This window comes from Aythya ferina (assembly GCF_964211825.1).
Source record: "Aythya ferina genome assembly, chromosome: 16".
Taxonomy (NCBI): Eukaryota; Metazoa; Chordata; class Aves; order Anseriformes; family Anatidae; genus Aythya; species Aythya ferina.
The window spans coordinates 14979512-14998874 of record NC_140315.1 but is presented as its reverse complement, the minus strand read 5'-3'; the positions used below and the strand labels follow the sequence as shown (position 1 = coordinate 14998874).

General features: G+C 34.7%; 1 protein-coding gene across 9 annotated transcripts in view; it reads right to left on the bottom strand.

Moving 5' to 3' along the window:
- NCOA3 (nuclear receptor coactivator 3) overlaps positions 1-19363 on the bottom strand; it is an 84926-nt gene that overhangs the window by 13750 nt on the left and 51813 nt on the right. For 7 of the 9 annotated variants that reach the window (XM_084537673.1, XM_084537674.1, XM_084537679.1 and 4 more), the window contains 11 exons: positions 14819-14894; positions 9923-10030; positions 9086-9258; positions 7873-7973; positions 6776-6950; positions 5986-6174; positions 5630-5731; positions 4671-4811; positions 3306-3453; positions 2046-2434; positions 910-1790 (listed from right to left, as the gene is read on the bottom strand). In XM_084537673.1, coding sequence (XP_084393799.1) covers positions 910-1790; positions 2046-2434; positions 3306-3453; positions 4671-4811; positions 5630-5731; positions 5986-6174; positions 6776-6950; positions 7873-7973; positions 9086-9258; positions 9923-10011 — 2388 coding nt within the window. In that variant the 5' untranslated portion in view covers positions 10012-10030; positions 14819-14894. The remainder of the gene's footprint in view (positions 1-909; positions 1791-2045; positions 2435-3305; positions 3454-4670; positions 4812-5629; positions 5732-5985; positions 6175-6775; positions 6951-7872; positions 7974-9085; positions 9259-9922; positions 10031-14818; positions 14895-19363) is intronic. The other 2 variants (XM_084537681.1, XM_084537680.1) reach the window with 1 other exon arrangement.

Below are 19363 nucleotides of genomic sequence, written 5' to 3'. Positions count from 1 at the left end.
CTGAAAAAGCAGCAGTAAAATAACCAAGGTTACTTAATATCATACAACTATCATTCAGCTTTTATTTAGCTCCTCACTAATCTTAAACAATATTATTGAGATAAATGTTTTAGTTCACAGACAGTACCTTAGGCTTTCTCCCAATTTCCAAAGAACTTCCAATATCAATTAACTATGTTTTTTAGAGTATTTTGCTCTGTTAATTTTGAGAATAAGGTGATATTGGAGGTACACATAAATAACAAGAGAAATTTGAGACAACTTTTCCCTCATTTAAGGGAAAAAAGAGTACAAGAACCAATTAACTAAACCCAGTCAATATCTATTTTAAGCATTACACATTTTTGTGTATTGTTTATATTTTCAAAATGACATTACATAATGTCTGCTAGTTTTACCTTTTGCTATTGCATTGCCAGCTAATTATAAAGGCATTTAACAGCTCTGTTTCCTAATAAGCCACAAAAATAAACATGTGCAATGTGAAATTGCAGATGCTAAAGATTTAATTTTAGGTAACAATTTGTAAATATATGCTACCTTAATCAAACAATAATTTAAAGTCTGCACTACACCAGGACTTCAGTACAGCTACAGCATTTGGTTAAATACATATCCTGTACCTCTATTTGTTTGAACGTTGGCAGTTAGAATAAAATCTGACCACATAGTCGCCTACCATTTGCACATAACTTTGTTAGAAATGTTTATACGTGCATAGAAAGAGAAAAAAAAAAGGGGGGGGGGGGGAAATGTCCTTTTAGCAACTCACTGTAATAAAATAAAATAAAATAAAATAAAATAAAATAAAATAAAATAAAATAAAATAAAATAAAATAAAATAAAATAAAATAAAAATAAAACAAAACACTGGCTAGTTCATTACCACCACTTTACATTATACTCTACCTCCTCTGTTGGTTCCGTTTTTATTTTCATGTCCTTTTCTTGACTGGAAGTAGGAATAGAAGAACTACTGCATTGACCCATTTTATTATCCACATTTTCTACTTTAGGCTTCAACTCTTTGGAAAGTGGATCCTTAACATCATCTTTATCTAACAGGTATCTTAGTAAAGCATTGTTTTCCTTCTTCTTTGGGCTCAGTTGTTCCTGTTTGACCGTGCCTTCTCCACATGGGGCTGTATTAGCAGTGTCATGATATGTGTCTTTACCAGTAGCTTCAGCTGTGATCTTGGCTACTTCTGCAGGAGAATTACCATTCTGCAACAATTTATGTAAAATCCTATGCTTCTCTTGCAGGAGTGACCCATGCATGTTTGAGGAGGAAGACACCCCTCCAGATGTTGATGAGGAAACTCCCGAAGGACTGGTAACATTGGTAGAAGATTCTTTACAATTAGATTCTAACGGTGAGTTTGATGCTGTGGAATGTCCTCTTTCATCTGAGGAGCACGTGAGTAGCTGAAGCAGCTTTTTATGCCCTTTGCTTTCAGATTGTCCTCTCTGACTTTCGGGTGTCTCCAGGCTTCCCTCTTTACTATCTTTTTCACTAAGGAGATCCCTGCTGTTTGATTGGCAGAGGGAACTTTCCACTTGATTTTGTTCACAATACAAGCCGGAAGGGCTTTTGGAATCTTGGGTGCTTGCTTTATTTTGCTGAGCTACACTCATGTTTGGGGAATTATCCAATTTTGGACCCGGAGAAGAAAGTGTTGATAACAGGGAAGTTCCAACACCCTCACTAATGGCTTGAAGAGCACTAAGAGAACTGCTAGAGAAAGTGCTGTTGCTGGTGTTGCTGGCAGATCCCATTGGAGAGTGCATACCTGTATCACAGAAGAGAGAGCAAACTTATTAGATTACAGTACTGACTATAATTACTTTTCCCTCAGGATTATGTCTGACTGCTACATTGAGTTAATTACTTTAAAATAAATTTAAATAGGAAATTAGGTATAATACATTTAAGTCACGTGTACACGGTCATATAGAGCTGTTAAAAAGGATGGAAAATTGAATTCAGATAAAAGTGGGAGAAGAGAGCTTTAAAAAAAATATAGCTTGCAACAAAAATGAAGTACCTGTAACTGGAGAAAACTGGTGCGAACTCATTTTTGGACTCCCTCGATTCCTAGGAGATATCATTATATTCTGTTGGTTGGACGTTAAACCAGGACTACCATGTGGTGGGCTACTTATATTTAAGCCATAACTGTTGTTCTGATAGGCAGAGGACTGCATTCCTGGTCCAGAGTTCACTGGCCCCATACTACCAGGGCCTCCATATCGAGAGTTGCTCAGCTGACTCACTGTATTGGGATCTCCCATGCCATAGTTCCTGTTCTGCAATGGCATGCTTTGACTGGGTGACATGTTCATAAGACCACCAACAGAATTTGTATTTCCAGCCACAGGTGTTCTCATGTTTTGCCCAACTGTGTTAGGATTTGGTCGATATCCATTTTGCTCTCTGTAAATTCAACAACCCCATACACCCCAAGAGAACAAATTTAAACTGTATTCAGAATCAAGTGCTATAAAGACAGAACAACATTATTAAATAATTTTTCAATAAGAGAAGTGAGAACTCAAGCATCTCCACAAAAGCAGAACTGAAATATGCCACTCATTTATTCATTCTAGAAGTGTTCAGTCCTTTAGGTGAGTTGAGTTACAAGTGCATACAGTATCACCCCTTCTTTCTTCTACTTTGTTTCTGAGTCAATGGATGACACTATCCTAACATGCACACTAATCACACCCTGAACAATCTCAACTACTCATTTTTCAGCATCTGGAGGTACTTTAATGCCAGAAGCTGAGAGACTCCCTCCAGAGTGGCACATCAATTATTCCTGCAATCAACAAGAACAGGTCACAGGAAATGCTATTTAAGGTACATTTGAGTCATCAGTGATGCATCTGAGGGGGTTTTGTTGTTGTCTTTTTAACTGATCTGCAATTAAAAAGAACAAGATGCAAGATAAAGCATGTAACTAAGCATTTCTATTTCCAGTGTTTCATCATTGTAAATGTTAACCCAAAAGAATACTAAACACATAATAACAGGCCCCCTGCAGGAACAGAAGGAAAAACTTCCCTTTTGACTAGGACTGTCATTCTGCCACACAGCTGCGAGGCTGCATGTCGACTAAAATCTTAGATTGAATAAATGTGTCATTTAGTTTCATGCTATGCAACACCGCTTCCCAAATTATTATTCTTCTGTTTGACCTTTAACGAAATAAAATATTTTGGCATACTAGTTTTTCAGTTATCTTCAACGTTAGATGTATTTTTAAAAGCTATGACACTTAGATGACAGACACCATTGATTTCACCTTTGAAGAAAGTGGGTAGAGACAAATCCATGACGGTCATTAGTTACAGGATTTCGAAATAGTTTACTCTTTGTTTGTGCTGTCACGATAGTACCATCCGCTAAAGAAAACCGATACAGTGGTGTTTCAGCATGACCTTGTGTATAAGCTGTAAAGGAAATACACAAATATCAGTCGTATGTAAAAGACCAAAAATTGCTAATATGCACCCTACAAATTTTTCAGCAAAATACCCCTCTTCTGATGAAGATAAAAATAATCCAAGACACACCCAAGACTGATATTCAACTAAAGGAAGCATTACGCATTTTCTCCTCTAACAGCAGAGGGAGCAGAAAAGCAAACAAAAGATTATTTTGATGCTGCAGTATTTTGTGCTAACCGTGCACAGCTGGCAAAGTTCTACATTTAACAGATTTCCAAGACTAGATTAGCAGGTTTCCATGACTCATCCTTGGGGAGAAAGACTAATCAACACTTAAATAGCAACTTCAGTTAAATAAATAGGTAACAAATACAAAATAGAAGTGAAATTTGGAAGGCTTCTGATTAAGTACTTTCAATTTCAATTTTTTATTTTTTTTTTTAATCAAAAAATTGTGGAAACCACTGCTTTTAATCTGAGACCCAAATTTCTTCTTAATGTGGGATTTATTTAATCAATTAAGTTGAAGAACTTTCAGTGGAATCTCCATTTTCTGCCACTACATGTTTTTCCTTATTTAATATCCCCCCTACTTGAATTTGTTAATCCTTGAGAAACACTAGAGTTTAGAAAATGTAGGAAATTTCATTTTCTTACTGTAGATGGTGGCTGTACTTCACTTTATCAAGATTATCAAAGTAGCATTACAAAATAACACTGGAACACTGAAAATATTTTGAAACCCTGTGTCTTGAATAAGATGAAAAAAGGCATCAACACAAACATTACCACTTTTCAGACTAGCTAACAAGTAAACTATCCTTTCTTTAGCAAAATAAAATTAAAAGAAAGTCATGTTAAAAGAGAATAACAAGCTAATGACAAACAAGTATTACATGTTATTACAGAAATTTGGCTGTCACTGTCCTTGCTATATCCATCCATGGAAAAAAATATTACTTCAAGCTTCCAGATTATTTATCTGGCATTTTCCATGAAAAGTATCTACACAGACACATTAGAAAAACAAAATAAAACTTGTATCAGAATTTCCATTTCTTAACAGTTCATCCTTCTTCAGACTGTACATATGAGTCACAGCAATCAACTAAAAATATAGAAAAAATGTACATAGGCAGAATTTTAGCCACTTTTGTTTTTCAGAAAAATATGCAGTCACTGGGAAAAGCAGTACAAGCAAACTGCAAACAGATTTTTACCTTCATGATAATGGCGTTTGTTTGACCATGTCTGTCCATCATTATGGCATAAGAACCTCTGAATACATCGACGAATTGTATCTTCAAAGCCAGGTCTCATGGAAGATCGCAATGAGTTTGTATCAATGTTAACAAGTTTGCCTGTTACATGGAAGAAAACATGCAAAATAAACTCTTTATGACTATGCCAATCCTTTCATATAAATATGGTACATTTCTGAAGGCTCCAATATCACTGTTTGAATTGTTCATCACCGTAACACCCAATTTTGAGTATGCAGAAGCTACATTTATGAATAATCTGCCATATGGGAGTATGATGCTACTTGTTAAAACATCAATACCCAAATGGATTTAGATAATCATAAAAGAGAAGTTCAAACATCCACAGGTTAATGCTAGGTCTTTTAGAAAACATACAGCAACTTTATCTCCGGTTACAGGCATCTAAAGGATTCACAGACAGTAAAACTTTATACTAACCAGCTACATCCACAAATTAACATCTTAAACATCCACAAATTAACATCTCAAACATAAACACCTAAACGCCCCATATAGATAAGTATTTCAATTTAAGCAATGTAAAGCACTTTAAATATTAGCTCACGTACTGCAGAAAAATATAAACATTCTAAAGAACTTTCATTATGATTTATATTTCTTACATGTGAAGGAAAGCATAATGAAAACAATTTGAAATGCTGCCAAGTAAAGACACAAGCAATGTTTTAAACCAACCTGCCAGACAATGCCATACCAGCATACAGACAGAAAATGTGTCCCACACTTGCTATTGCACCCTAGTGCCAACGATGGTATATTACAAAAAAAAAAGTTAGAAATTCTTGTTATGAATTCTGCTAGTCACTATGGATCCACAACTTACTTATTTATCTAAAACAAGCACGTGGGCAAAAAAGATACCTTCATACCTTCATCTTGGGTACATTTCTCACCTGAAAGATCATGTCTGGTAATAAAACTCTCTGGGTTTGTTGGAAATACTCTTTCAGCAGTTGTGATACGACGTGCCACACAAATCATACAAGACTGCAAATCTGTATTTAAAAAAGAATAGTTTTTCTTCAATTTTTTCCTTATTTCATTCTGTTAAAGACTAATAAAATAGCTGAAGCATCTTGCATTGTTAAAATAGAAGTATAAACAATAAGAATTTAAGTTTTTTGCATTCTGTTCCTATTTCATTCAGAAATGGATTGCATAAGCTACAGATTTCATAACATATACCAAATAACAAAAACCTTTACTCAGAGATTTCTTTTCTGCACAGTAATTGAATAAAATTTCCTACCTTCCCCCTCTTCCATCATAGCTCTTGGCTGAGATAAAGCAAAACACTGCATTGTTTCATATCTCTGACGTGTATCCTGATGGCTGCCTACATCTTCCAAAAGATCATGAGAGGTTTTCACCATCATCCGGCAATTAAATGTATGGCTCTTCTGTCTAGGTGTTTCATTGGTCCAAGCAACACCGTTAACTTAAAAGAACACAGTATGGGTTTATAATGATTTTCTGTAATTTTCTTAACTTAGATACCTTGTTACTAGATTACAGAAATAAAAGAATTTTAAAATGTACTCAATATACCATCAGTTCTATACCTTGGGAATAGTAATATTGTGAGCCAAGTTAAATTTAAAAAAAAACAAACAAACAAAAAAAAACTCTTTCCTTAATATGATACTTTCACTCTTACTTGAAAGACAGGTGAAAAGTCATTCCCAGATTTAAAAAACAAGCAGTTCCTTCAGCTAGCCCTGTAGCTACACAAAATGTGTTCCTTTAGTACGCTTGTTTTAAGTTACAGGTAAACAAATTGAAAAGGCTAGAGTACAGTGTGAATTTCCAGCACATTTATTTCTAGTGGTGTGCTTATTAAGAACATTTTAATTTTGTGCATTATTAAGAACGTACTAACATTTTTTCAAAATTAATATACTTTTGGAGTCAAACTTCCTTTGCAAAAGTAAATTGTTTTGTGAGGTTATCCGTTACAAGTTACTTAGGTGTTTGTTTTTTTCCTTCTCTGATTATTTTCAAATAGTCCAATGACAGTATAGTAAGTCAACTTTCATTACCTGAAGATTTTGGTAAGTTTTTAAGGAAGTCCTTCCGGTCCTCTTCATGCAGGATACCATAGACGCTTGTATTTACCAGATCTTCTTGTTTATATTGCAAGTACTGTGTGACGTTTTCTGACACAAATACTATGTTCCCATCTCGATTTACAACAAACAGGAAACCATCCAATGCCTAAATATCAACGTGACAACAGACCATATAAGACTGCAAAATTCTGAACATAATTTAGTTTAAAAATTATGCAGGTGCTAAATGTCAAATTACAATATATGCATTTCTTTTCACTGGTAGTACTAAATTTTCAATCTTTTCTGCTCAGAAAATTGTGCCTGTTAAGAAATTGTTTCAATATCCAAAATCGATCTATTCATTTATTATTCAATTGAGATTTTTCATAGTGATATCCAGCTTTCATGTTTTATTCTTTCTTTATCTGAACCCAAGATAATGAATTCATAACATTATTTCAATAGCTGGCAAACTCAAATACGAAGAAATTCAGTAGAAACAAGTAGTAAGACCTGACCATGAAGACATTTCCACCAACAAGTGACAAGGTAACAGAGAGTCTATCCGTTTGTTAAAATACTGTATGTTCTTAATTGAAAGAAAAATTATTTTTTTATTTAAAACAATAGTTTCAAACATGCTTTTTCTTAGATTATTATGCTTGATAGCAGCATTTTTTGAAGATGCTCCACATTTTAGAAACACAAACATCAAAATATATCACAGACCCCTAGTCTCTGTAAAACCTCATACATTTATTTTAATGGACACTCCTTAAACCTAAGGGAAAATATTCCTTGCATGGCTAAGCCCTGCTTTAGTAGTAATTTGTTAATGACTGCCAGAAAAAGTAAAGTACAAGAATACAAGAAAAGGCCAAAGGTTATTCTTTTCTTTCATTCTACAGATTATTTCAGCAAAAATAAGAAAACACAATGGATTTTATTTCTGATCCTTTCATAGTTCCATATAGTTCTTGCATACTATTTCACTATAGCATTGCAGACTCTATTGTAATAGTTTCAGCTGCTCTAAATATTTTTTTTTTCCATAGGGATTTACCAGGTACCTAGTTTGTACTTGCCTGTAATAAAAGAGGTCCCAAGGAATCCTTATCAATAACTCCTTGACCCGTAGAAGACACATCAGCTTTCTGAACATCATCATCATTAGAAACAGCTTTTCCTGAAAATCAGATGTTTCCATAAAGCAACATTTCATATGAAACTATATTTTTAATATTACTAGCCAGATTCTGAGAAGTAAATAAATAAATAATAATTTAAAAAAAAAAAAAAAAAAAAAAAAAACACACTAAAAAAACCGCTAATGAGAGAGGAGGTCTCAAATAGTGCTCGTTGCTTATGACCAGAATAAATGTCATGGCTACATAATATCAAACCCTTTGCTCACAAAAATTGACTTCACAGTTAAAAGGTGGATCAAAGCAACCACCACTCTATTTTGTGAACAGTATTTCTTCTGCTGCTTCCAGGATCATATGTCTGATGACTGCTTGATGAATCTTTCAATGTCCATTAAACAGACTTTTTGGCACATCTTTATGATTTTATTTTGATTATCTCATCATCACTGGTCACAGTCCTCAAATGCTATCACAACTGTTCTATGAACAGTCTTTGGTAGTGTTAATATATGTGTTTGCGAGCACACAAATCTGTCCGTATGTATATGTATATATATGAATAAAATTATATTTTAAGGATCAAAATATCCTAAATGAGAAATTTGGTTGCAGGCAAAGGTGCAATGGGCATCCACATCAGGCAGGAGAATTACAGAAAACAAACAGTAAACTTTGTTCTGTGGTATCGCATACTAAGCTGTATAATGAAACAATTATTATATAAGAGTAAATGCAATTGCATTAGAAATATCTTAAAACAGATGTCAAGACATCTTTTTAGAATTGTTTTAACGTATTCAAAATTGTGGTAAATTAGCAAGACAGGCAAAATACACAACATAGCTCACTTGATTTGAAACAAGAATCTACTGTTCAAAAGAAATATGTATTGTCGACACTTGGTAGGCTAGTCATTTAAAATATATATATTAATATGTATATATATAGTCATGTGAAATATATATATATAAATATATATATATGGAATACATATATATTCCATCACTATGAATTTCTTTTTTTTTTTTTTTTTTTTTTTTTTGGCATATACCTATTTAAAAATATATGTATTATACTACTTAGTCTTTCCCTTTGAAAAAGGAATCACAAGAAAATGAAATTGTTTGTTTGGCTTAGCAGGGAACTGTACCTTGCTCTTTTATCTGTCGAATCTGTCTCACGGTTTCTTTTAAAATAGCACATTTGTCTGGTTTGACATTGAAATTATCAATGTCACTCAGATTAGCAGATATCAGTTCAGCCAGTTCTTCAATGTATTTGCTTTCCTGCTCACGCCGACGCTTCTCACCACTGCAGGTCAGACTAGGAATCAAAAACATTATTAAATATACTTACATTCCATCATGCACAAAGGCTGTGTGCTCACACTGAACTTCTTGTAACACTTATCTATTAAACCTAAGTAGTAGTCATTCTTCTAGCAAACACAAATCTAACGGGGTATGCGTGTGTTTTGGTATGTTGCTGTTTGTTTTTTTTTGCCTTTTTTTGTTTGTTTGTTTGTTTTGTTTTTAATAATCTTAAGTACCGATTTATCTTAAGAGGGCATGAAGTTATTCATCGAAAAAAATCCTTCTGTGATATTCTGTTGTCATAAATTTAAAATAGTCACCATCTGAAATGAGGCCTGCAAATCAATTACCAAATATAAGATGCTGCCTCTGTAATTACTGTGAAGCAACAAGTTTTTCTTCTTTTGTCTTGCTATCACAGCTTCAAACAGTGACTCCTTAAACATCCACTCCAATAAGATTTAGCAAGAGACTAACTACTGAGTGTAGTTCATAAGCTTTGGCAGATCTACACATAATAGTAAAGCTGTGCATCTTCACAACAAAAACTGGCCTAACAATTTTTCAACTGAACACAATGCTTAGTAAAAACATACTCAAAAGTGCAATGAAAACTTTTCAGATAGTAAAACAAACACATAGCAAAAGAAACAAAGTAGTCTCTATACACCTACCTTGCACCTGGGGTATCACAAGGCAATGGCTTGCGCTTCCTTGACTCATTGGCCAAGCTATCTAAGGAGTTTTCTCCTAATCCACTCATCCTGACGACACATCAGCAACTAAAAGCAATAAAATAAAAATTGTGAATGAACCTCTCAAAATAAAAGTATAAAATGTAGAAAACTTATCCAGAAAACTTATTTTTATCTATAGAACTGAGACTTCATCTATTTATTTATAACTGAAAATCCATCTACCATTTTACTGTTAAAAATAAATCTGGTTACAATTTTTTTATTCTATTTCACCAAAATATAGGTTTACAAAACTTTGCATCAATGTCAGCAAGACTAAATGTAAAAAAATGCATTTAATTTCACAGTATAAATTAGTATGAGTAATCTGTATTTTATATATGCTGAAATAATTTTTCCCATTTTCAGAGATGTTTAAAGCTTTGCACCATAGAACAGGAATGACTGTATAGCTCCAATTTGTCTGAAAACAGTAAGATTCTCAATATTTTAATATACGCTAGAAAACTTGATAAGAAATTGGTTTCTTTACAAATAAAACAGTAAAGGAACTAAAATGGAATATAGCCTTGAAAAGACATCTAGTAAACAAAGTGCTTCCAGGACAAGCCATCTAAAGAAAAAAGAGAGGTGTTTGCATTGCTTCTGATGTACTAATTTGGTTCTTGCTTTTTGTGGCAAAAAATACTACAACTTAAGAGGAGCAAACTGAAAGGGAAAGACCCACAAGACTGTACTTTTGTGAAGCAGCAGAGGGGTTGCTTGAAGCAGTTGATACTGTTACCATTTTATGTCAGCTACAGACAGAGAATTGGGGACATTCTTCCTACAGCAATACCAACCTTTGAAGACTTGAAAGGACAGAGGTTTGCTGACTGCACTGAGGAGGATACACTGAATTGCTCTTGCAGATTTGCACAGTTCAGTAGACTGGCATACATTTAAAGCATGAGTCCTCCTTGCAGCTAAGCAAATGTTTAACATAAAGTCATATTGATAACCAAGTCTTATTCCAAGTGATATGCACTAGGACAGGAAGGGTAACATACTTTGTAAATCACAGGAAAATTAAAAATAACTGTAAAGTATAATCTTGCATTTGAAACAAACTATTACAGAAGATGCCTAACTCCACAACTATAGCAAGGACTGCACAGATATGAAGTTGGTGTAACAGCTAACTCCTTGATACAAAACCAGGATGGATAAGACAGGGTAGATCAAAAGGCAAGCCTGAGGACTGTTATTCAATCAGGTATTTCTCCAGGGTAAAAATTCCTAAACACAGGGAAAATAGCAGCCCACCTTGCTTCAAGTACACAATTACACCGCTAGATGACAGTATATTGCTAAACGGCAGCATGAATGGTGTTTTCTTCAATTAAGCAGCTGAATGAAAAGCTGCTCAGCTGAACAAGTAGTTTCAAAACCAAATTATATAAACAAGCTACGATCATGCAAAAAGCGGCCGATTCTCCAAAGCGGAGGCTCAGGACAGAACAGACTCACAGGGTCTTATGCCCGTGGAGCTCAGGCCGTGGGTGACACACGCACCCGAGGATCAGGATCGATGCTTCTCCCCTCCCACAGCTGCATTCCCAGGCAAAGTGCGATGCTGCAGCACGAAGAGCTATTGCGGCGAGAGAGAGGATGAGCTAAGCTATAATAAGATTCAAGGATGGCTCAGGAAGGGTGTGGGCACAGCAAGTATGTCTGAAGCTAAGAGCAAATGATTCTATTTAAGAGGAAGAAAGATTGAAACTGTATTAAATAGTGGAAAAAACGAGCTTGGATAGCTTGATTTTTGGCATTTCAATGGAATATAATTTGGGTTGCATTAAGTGATTTAGAATGGAAATGCCATTTCTGGTTTGGCATCTACCTGTATTGACAGGTATTGAATTCAGCATAGGATTAAATAGAAAACAAAGTTATTATGTTTTGTCTCAGAAATATGATACACATCACAGCACTTGTATTCAAGAAAAACATTAAGTGCCTACAAATAGAAGCTTGAAGAAGGAAGGAAGAACTTGGTAAGTGGTGTAGCTCGTTTCCCTACTGTTATACCCAAGTAGCTTGCAGTACTTCTTCCAGCCTGGAGCTGCACAGTGCTCTGCCCATGCCTTTTCTTTTCCCTAAGAATACCTTTCCAGAGGTATTCCTGAGAAGGTACATAACATCTACAACAACTGCTTAGCTAAGGAAACTCTAGCAGCTGCTTTCCAATACACGTGGATTTACAGTACAAATGGTTAATAGTCAAACTAATCTTCCTGCTACAGGACATCTTAGCAAAAGAAGCCATTATTGAGTGAGTTAATAACGAAACAAATCACCAGTTAAAAGATACCACATATTACCTCTATCTATTGAATAGGAACCTGTAATTTCTAATGGGCTAAAGAGTTTTTTGAAAAATAAATCTATTTGAGGGACAGAGGGATTCATTATTTTTTTATGCTACCCATTATGTTTAGAAGACCACTCTGAAACAGTTTTCAAAAGTTAATGCATTTTTACCATTGAAATAAAATAAGTTTAATATAACCACCTTCGAAAACCTATTTTCTGAGCTAAGTTAAAAGCACAATTTCTGGCTCTTGCATCTGTAATACTAGCTATAAAAATGGTGCTAGAAAGACTCTACTGCTTATATTGCACAATCTGACTTAAGGAAAGCTTTATTTATTTATTTATTTTTAGAAAAGTGTTGCACAATGAAATTCTTATTTGCTTAATGAAAAGATATTTATAAGTTAGCTTAATCTGACACAATAAATAGCTCAGTTACTACATAAACCAAGGAAAGTGTAAGAAACTTTAGATAAGTATAAGTTACCCAAAGCACAGGAATTATAATCTTTCATTATATATTATTATTCTTACTCAGAACAACTGAAAGATAGGTGTGACAATAATGACTTTCATAAAAAATCTGACAACTGTTTTGCTAACTTTAAGTTTATACTTAAATTTGAGAAAAGATGTTCTAAGAGATGGTTTAATGTCTTCAAAGAAAAAGACATTAATTCCTTCAGCTGCAGCAGTAATGAACCACTGTATACTAATGTTCCTATATCCACCTGTGGATTGGAACCAGAGGCAGCAACATTTGGAGAAAATGTTTCAAACTTCCATGACTATTTAAAAATATTAAATCCTAGAATTGTTTTTGCAATACCCCTAGATTTACCTTTTCCAATACAATCTTATATTTTCCATGTTTTTTCTCACTCATCAAAATGGGGAATCAAGAAAACAAAAAATAACAAATAACTTTTTGCTCATCAATAAGTGTCTTGAAAAAAGCATTATTCCCTTTTAATGAGGTGCATATGTCTCTACTTTTCACATGCCTTATACTTTTCACATGCTAGGTCTATTAATTTTTCAATGAAAATCACAAATGGACTGTTAAAAAAGAAGCACTATTGTTTTGCACGACATAAAACCAGTTCGAGTAATTAACAGTCCATCTATTTCAACAATATATGTACAAATTTCAAAAGACAAACCAACAGAATTTAAAGAAATCATCAGCATTCAGAAGATTGTCTCTTTTCAACCTGCCAGTTTCAATATTTAGACAGGCTAAAAAATTCTAAAATTGTGTCCTGGTCCATCAAAAAACAGTAAGCATGTCAACAATAAGATGTTTGAAATTCAGAAAGTTCCTAAAGCCATTTATTAGAGAGCATTCAAGTCAAAAGCACATTAAGAAGTACTGAGTACATTAAGCAGAAAGTTTCCAGCTTGATGTGATCTTTTCTTCCCTGGTCTTACTCCCCTCACTCTCACATAAACTGGAATGCTCCTAACTTAGAACATTAATTTCTGCTATGTTGTCTTTCAGTGAGCTCATTTGCTTCTTCAAGTGCTACTTCCCTTATGTTCTTTCTTATCCCGGTGTTCTCAGTTGGTTAAAGAGCTATTTACCAAAAAGGTTATGGCAACTGGGAAACTTTTGTCCTATCAGAAGCCAGAAAACATAGACAACTATATACTTCAGATTTAGGTTTTGTATTTGTTTAGTTGAAATAGTTGACCATACACACACACACAAGATAAAATTGTATTAAGTGCATACACTCTTTTAGCACTTTTTTAGTCCCATGAAACCATCAACATTTTGCTATAGTAAATATATGTATTTGTGGCATATAGCACATTTGGAAGCTCTTATGTCTGAGCCGACTTCTTGTTTGAAGAGTTCACTAGGGAAAAAGCATAAACTGGCTCTTAGCATTCCCCAGAATAAGCCAATTATGAAAAATTAAATCAAACCAGTCCTTTTCAGTGAATCATGAAGATGGCCTGGAATTTCTTTAATTGTACATAATTTTAAAGTATTAAATACAATCTTCCTTTCTAAAAACCAAGACATAATTCAGAAAACGTCTTAAGATGCAAACTGTAATAAACTGGTTTATGCTAAGGAAAGTCCTAAATCATTAAATTTAACTTTATGTAAATAAAACTAAAGACATTCTTTTCAGCTGCTCCCCATTCTTAAGATATTTTTTTTTCCTTAAAAGCATATATATATATAAAAACATGATAACTTTCCAGTGATAAATTCTGATTCAAAATATTATTCAAACCAGCCAAAGTTTCTTTTGTTGCAAGACTGACCACAGAAACAAATGACGTTCCCATTTACAAGGATAGGAGTCCACACAAAAGCAAACTCGAGAAACTCCCGTTATGTTAGTATTGCAGTAAGCCTTTGGTTCTCTCGCTCTCTTTCCCTCTTCTCTTCCCCTCTCCCCATGCTTCTTATATACTTACATGCATAATATGCAGCTTTAAAAATGATACAGAAATAACTGTTCAGGTACATATAGTCCAAGTATAAAATGGGTAACTTACATGTCCTTAGCAAACATTCAAGCACAGCATATTTTTCATAGGACCTTCAGAATCAGAAGTCATTTTAAGTCACATCCTGAAAAACAAAAAAGGCTGTACATGGAAAAAAGTGTTTGCTTTTCAATATTTCATCTAACATTAATAATCTTTTTAAAAAGTAAGCACTCATTATTCAGATATTTTAATGTGAAAGATTATAACTCAATTGTACTAACTGTAACTGTCATTTTTGCTGTATTCTAAAAAAAAAAAAATCTGAATCTCAACATCACAAATGCCACTAGTATGATAGATTTTCTTTCTTAAAAGAACTGAAAATGTTTATTTTAAATGCATTTTTTTTTCCTTTAGGAGGAAAAAAAAGTAGATGTTTGATCTTAGTAACTTTAAAATCTATTAAAAAAATTATTTTGTAAAGTTGTGATTGGCAAGTACAAAACTAAGCACTTAGCCACTCTGCTTCAGCTTGTACATAGTGCTTTGCACTGTTACATGAGAATAGCAAACAGTTTTCCGAGCTACAAACATTTGATTTTCTGTTACCCTGTTTTTCTATGAAATTCTAGGAATGAGTAATCCATATTATCATGCATTTTATACAAGGTACGATTAAGTGTACTAATTAGTGAGATTCTGGGTCTCTACAGAGAATTACGGTAACTTAGGAAAAGTTTCAAACAACAGCTGCGTGATTGAATTGATTTACTGAAAACTGCTTAAAGCACTATGTAAAGCAGAGGCTGTTCAAGCTAATTAGAAAAATAAATTGCTCTTGGGAAATATTTATGAGACATTCACATGTAAGCACACACTACAGTCCTATCCAAAAGCAAGAGTTTCAAAATCGATACTTCTACCCAGACTACTTAATAGGTAATAACCAGCAGGCAGGTAAAGGAGTTCTATTCAAGTAGCTTATTTCTTAAGAGATTAAACTGAAGCTTTTCCTATCAACTGGTTGCATTCACATTCATCTGCTGTTTTAACCATCCCTTTGACAATACTGATTGTAGCTTTATTTGTATGTACTGGAATTGCCAATTAGAAGGTTGATTGACAATGTGGTCACATAAGAGTAAGCATCAAGAGTAAATTGTCTACTAATTAAAGACGTCTATAACACTACTTTATGCTAAATCAACCTCTGCTAATCATGGAAACCAGAACAAAAGAGCACACAGAAAGAAGAAAAATCAAAAGAAATCCTAAGATGCAGTATCAGAAACATTTGTTTGGACATGATGGAAAATTAAATCCTTCAGCTGCTCGTTTCCATAAAAATGCTAACCAGTCCTATACTGCACTCAGTTACAGCTTGCCACCTGGCTTCCTAGGATGGTCTTATACTCAGCAAAGGCTATTTGCTAATATCTCTACTGCACGGGGTTTACAAAGGAAAAAGGTAGCATAAATTATATTCACTGCTCAATGCGATGTGAAGCTTTTTCTTCCTCACATTTTTAGAGCAGCTTGATAAACTGATGCCTACGCCTGCGCAAGAATGGTGGTAGTTCAACATTACAAACAGGAGTCTCACTGGAAAGCTGAACTACGCAGGAGAATCTGATAGTGCTAAATCACTTGAAGAAGTGTGCAGGAGAATCAAGACCCACCAGTACCTAACGGATTCTGTATGACTGGAACTGCAAGGGGAAAGAGAAGAACCTTGAGAAAGCATAAAGTTGAAAATCCCACAAAAATATTAATACTATTTAAATAAGTTTTAGAATATTCCTTCTCTATTCCTCTCATGTAAATATTCCTTCTATAGATGTAAGTAATCTGAGCTGTTTAAAGAGATGATGGAATCAGAATTCTAAAAGTAGTACTGCAAGAAATTAACTGCAAAGAAACCTCCTGAATAATCCCACAGGAAGGCCCTTAAAGGATTTAAAAGAGCATCTAGAGTAGTATTCCCTATCCCTACTCTAAAACCATACTTCCTCATCTGAGTAATGCGATCACAGCCAACTTTATAACAATTTAAATATAAAGAATATTTTATGTCAACACTGTTTTCTGTTCTGCTTCACCTGAATTAGTCTGAGTTCCCAGAGTGCCTATACCAAAGCAGAGTCGTGCACCAAGCGATTGCCAGTTTCAAAGCCAGTGCTACTCTACAGTGCCTGGCATTTGGGGCTGTGCAGTTGCTTCTCCATCAGCTCTCCCCACACTGGTACCACTTTCCACACGTGAGCATACTGTTTCCTGACTAAAAATGGTTCAACCAAAATAAGACTGTTCAAACAAAGCCATTGTTTGGCATATTTTGATGTCAATGAGTTCGACATACTGACGTTCAGCTGCCTTCCCCACTTTCAGGATGAGCTACAGAGATTCTCAGTTTACACCATGTAGAAATTAGGCATTCAACATAGCACAGATAAAAAATCTAAGTCTAAAATTGGTTGTTTTCAATCTGATTTTTAAGAAACGTTACAGAAATATTACACTAGACTTTGGATGGAATGGCCAAGTGATAAACCATATCATTGTATGTGGCACAGCTAGCAACAGTAGGACACATTCATAGCCAAATGTGCCAGATGAGGTAAACACAATGGCTACATTTAGAAAGATCTAAAGAGGATTACATCTTCAGTCCTCCTTAAATGTTTCAGAGACAATTCATATGCCTGCTTAAAAAGGAAATCAAATATAACACACTATCCTGTGGACTATAGCACGTTAAAGCAACATCTTTTTTAACCTCCTGGGGGGAAAAAGAAGCAGACGGAAAAAATACCACTGAACCTTAACCACAGCTTTGTGAACCGACAGCACAGTGTAACTAACTACAGAAACAGATAATGAGACTGAAGTACAGAGTTAATGTGGAGCTTTTGGTGTACTGTAACTATTTTGTGCTTCACCTATCTTTTAAGTTTTCGCCTATACTTTAAGACTAAAGCAGCTACACCCACATTATGGAGGAAAAAGCAAATTACTTTGTTAATTGTATTGATACATCATTATCCAAATCTAGCACTTTCCTCAGTACAACAACTGATAATAAAACACTATTCCAAAACATATGGATTTCATCATTCTCTACTCCCCTTTTCTCCCACCCTCTCAGCCTCTGTTTTCTAGATAACAAATAACTGACTCAGACACAGACTTCACTGAATAAGGGCTGTCAGTTAAAAAAATAAAAAGTGCTATCTATAATCTGGTAGTCAATGAAGCACACCTTGTTGCAACATGTTAAACAATCTTAACTCAGCACACATCCTTTTTATATTATACGTTCCATCTTAGGGAGACTATAATTTTTCAGGCCTTGTCAGGTTTCATTTACCAATTTCCCTGCTGCGTTTAGTATGCACTATGCACTTTGCCTTTTTTTTCAAGACATGACAATTAACTTGAGCCTTGTTCTCTTTGCATATATTAAAATGACAGGGCACTTTCAGTTAAAGGATGGGCAGAGGTGGAACACACTCCTGGTACTTCTCATATTCCTCTGATAAATAATGTGTGTGCTCTATTTTTGGAATGTCATTACTTGTTAATTTGTTTCCTATATGTCCGTGTTTGCTAGCCACTACAATAGATTTCAGATCTTGTCATAACAAAACGGAAAAAAAACAGGGGTCCCAGTGAACTCACTGTCACAAAAAAAGGCTAGTCTTTATCCCTCTGCCTTGACCATTTGCCAGGTATTCTGTAGCATGTCTCACCTGTCAGCTTCAGCACTGTGCTAAAGTGGTTAAAGCAGCTCACCTGTGACATGTGAGCCACACTCTGCAGTCGGAACAAATGTTGTCCTCATAACCCAGCTGCAAACAGGTATTGAACTTACACTTAGCAAGCTGTTCTCATTGGGATATAGCTCTTTTAAGTAACAGGCAGTTGGACATGATGCAGCCACACCATCTACTTGCATGACACTGGCAACAGGAGACCGAAAGATGCTGAAAGGAGCCTTTCATCTCAACTAATGTCCAAGCCCCTGTACTGTATGTTGTTGTTTGGGCTGTCGATAGAGCTGCTGGTATCTCAGGTTTAGAATATTTTTAACATAGGTAAGTCCTTACCAACTTGTATCTGGAAGACTTAGTTAACATTAAAAATAAAAAATGCTATAGATATATCTAAAGAAAGAATCCTGAGCAAAAATACCACCAAAGAGACAGGATGTGATATATGGGCTACTATAATGAGACGTGGTAACTACATAACTAGCAAGAAACCACACCACCACCATTCTTTTCTGTACATCCAGACACAACAGAAGAAACTCAGGCAAGTCATTGGCTGACTGAAATATATATGGTCTGCTTGAGTTTTATACTGACATTCTAGAAGTGGAAAACACTTAAACACTTCTTCCCCATCATTCTTGCCAAAATAGTGGGTGCTATGGAAAGAGCTTGTGCTGTGACCAGTGTGCTATTCTCTGATAACAGCAGTAAAATCCTAAAAAAAAAAAAAAAAAAAAAAAAGAGAGAGAGAGAGAAGAATTTTAATGAAGTTCTCCATTTACAGGACAAATTGCCATTGCCAGAGCTCACAAGAGAATACCAAGGGAGAGTCACTTTC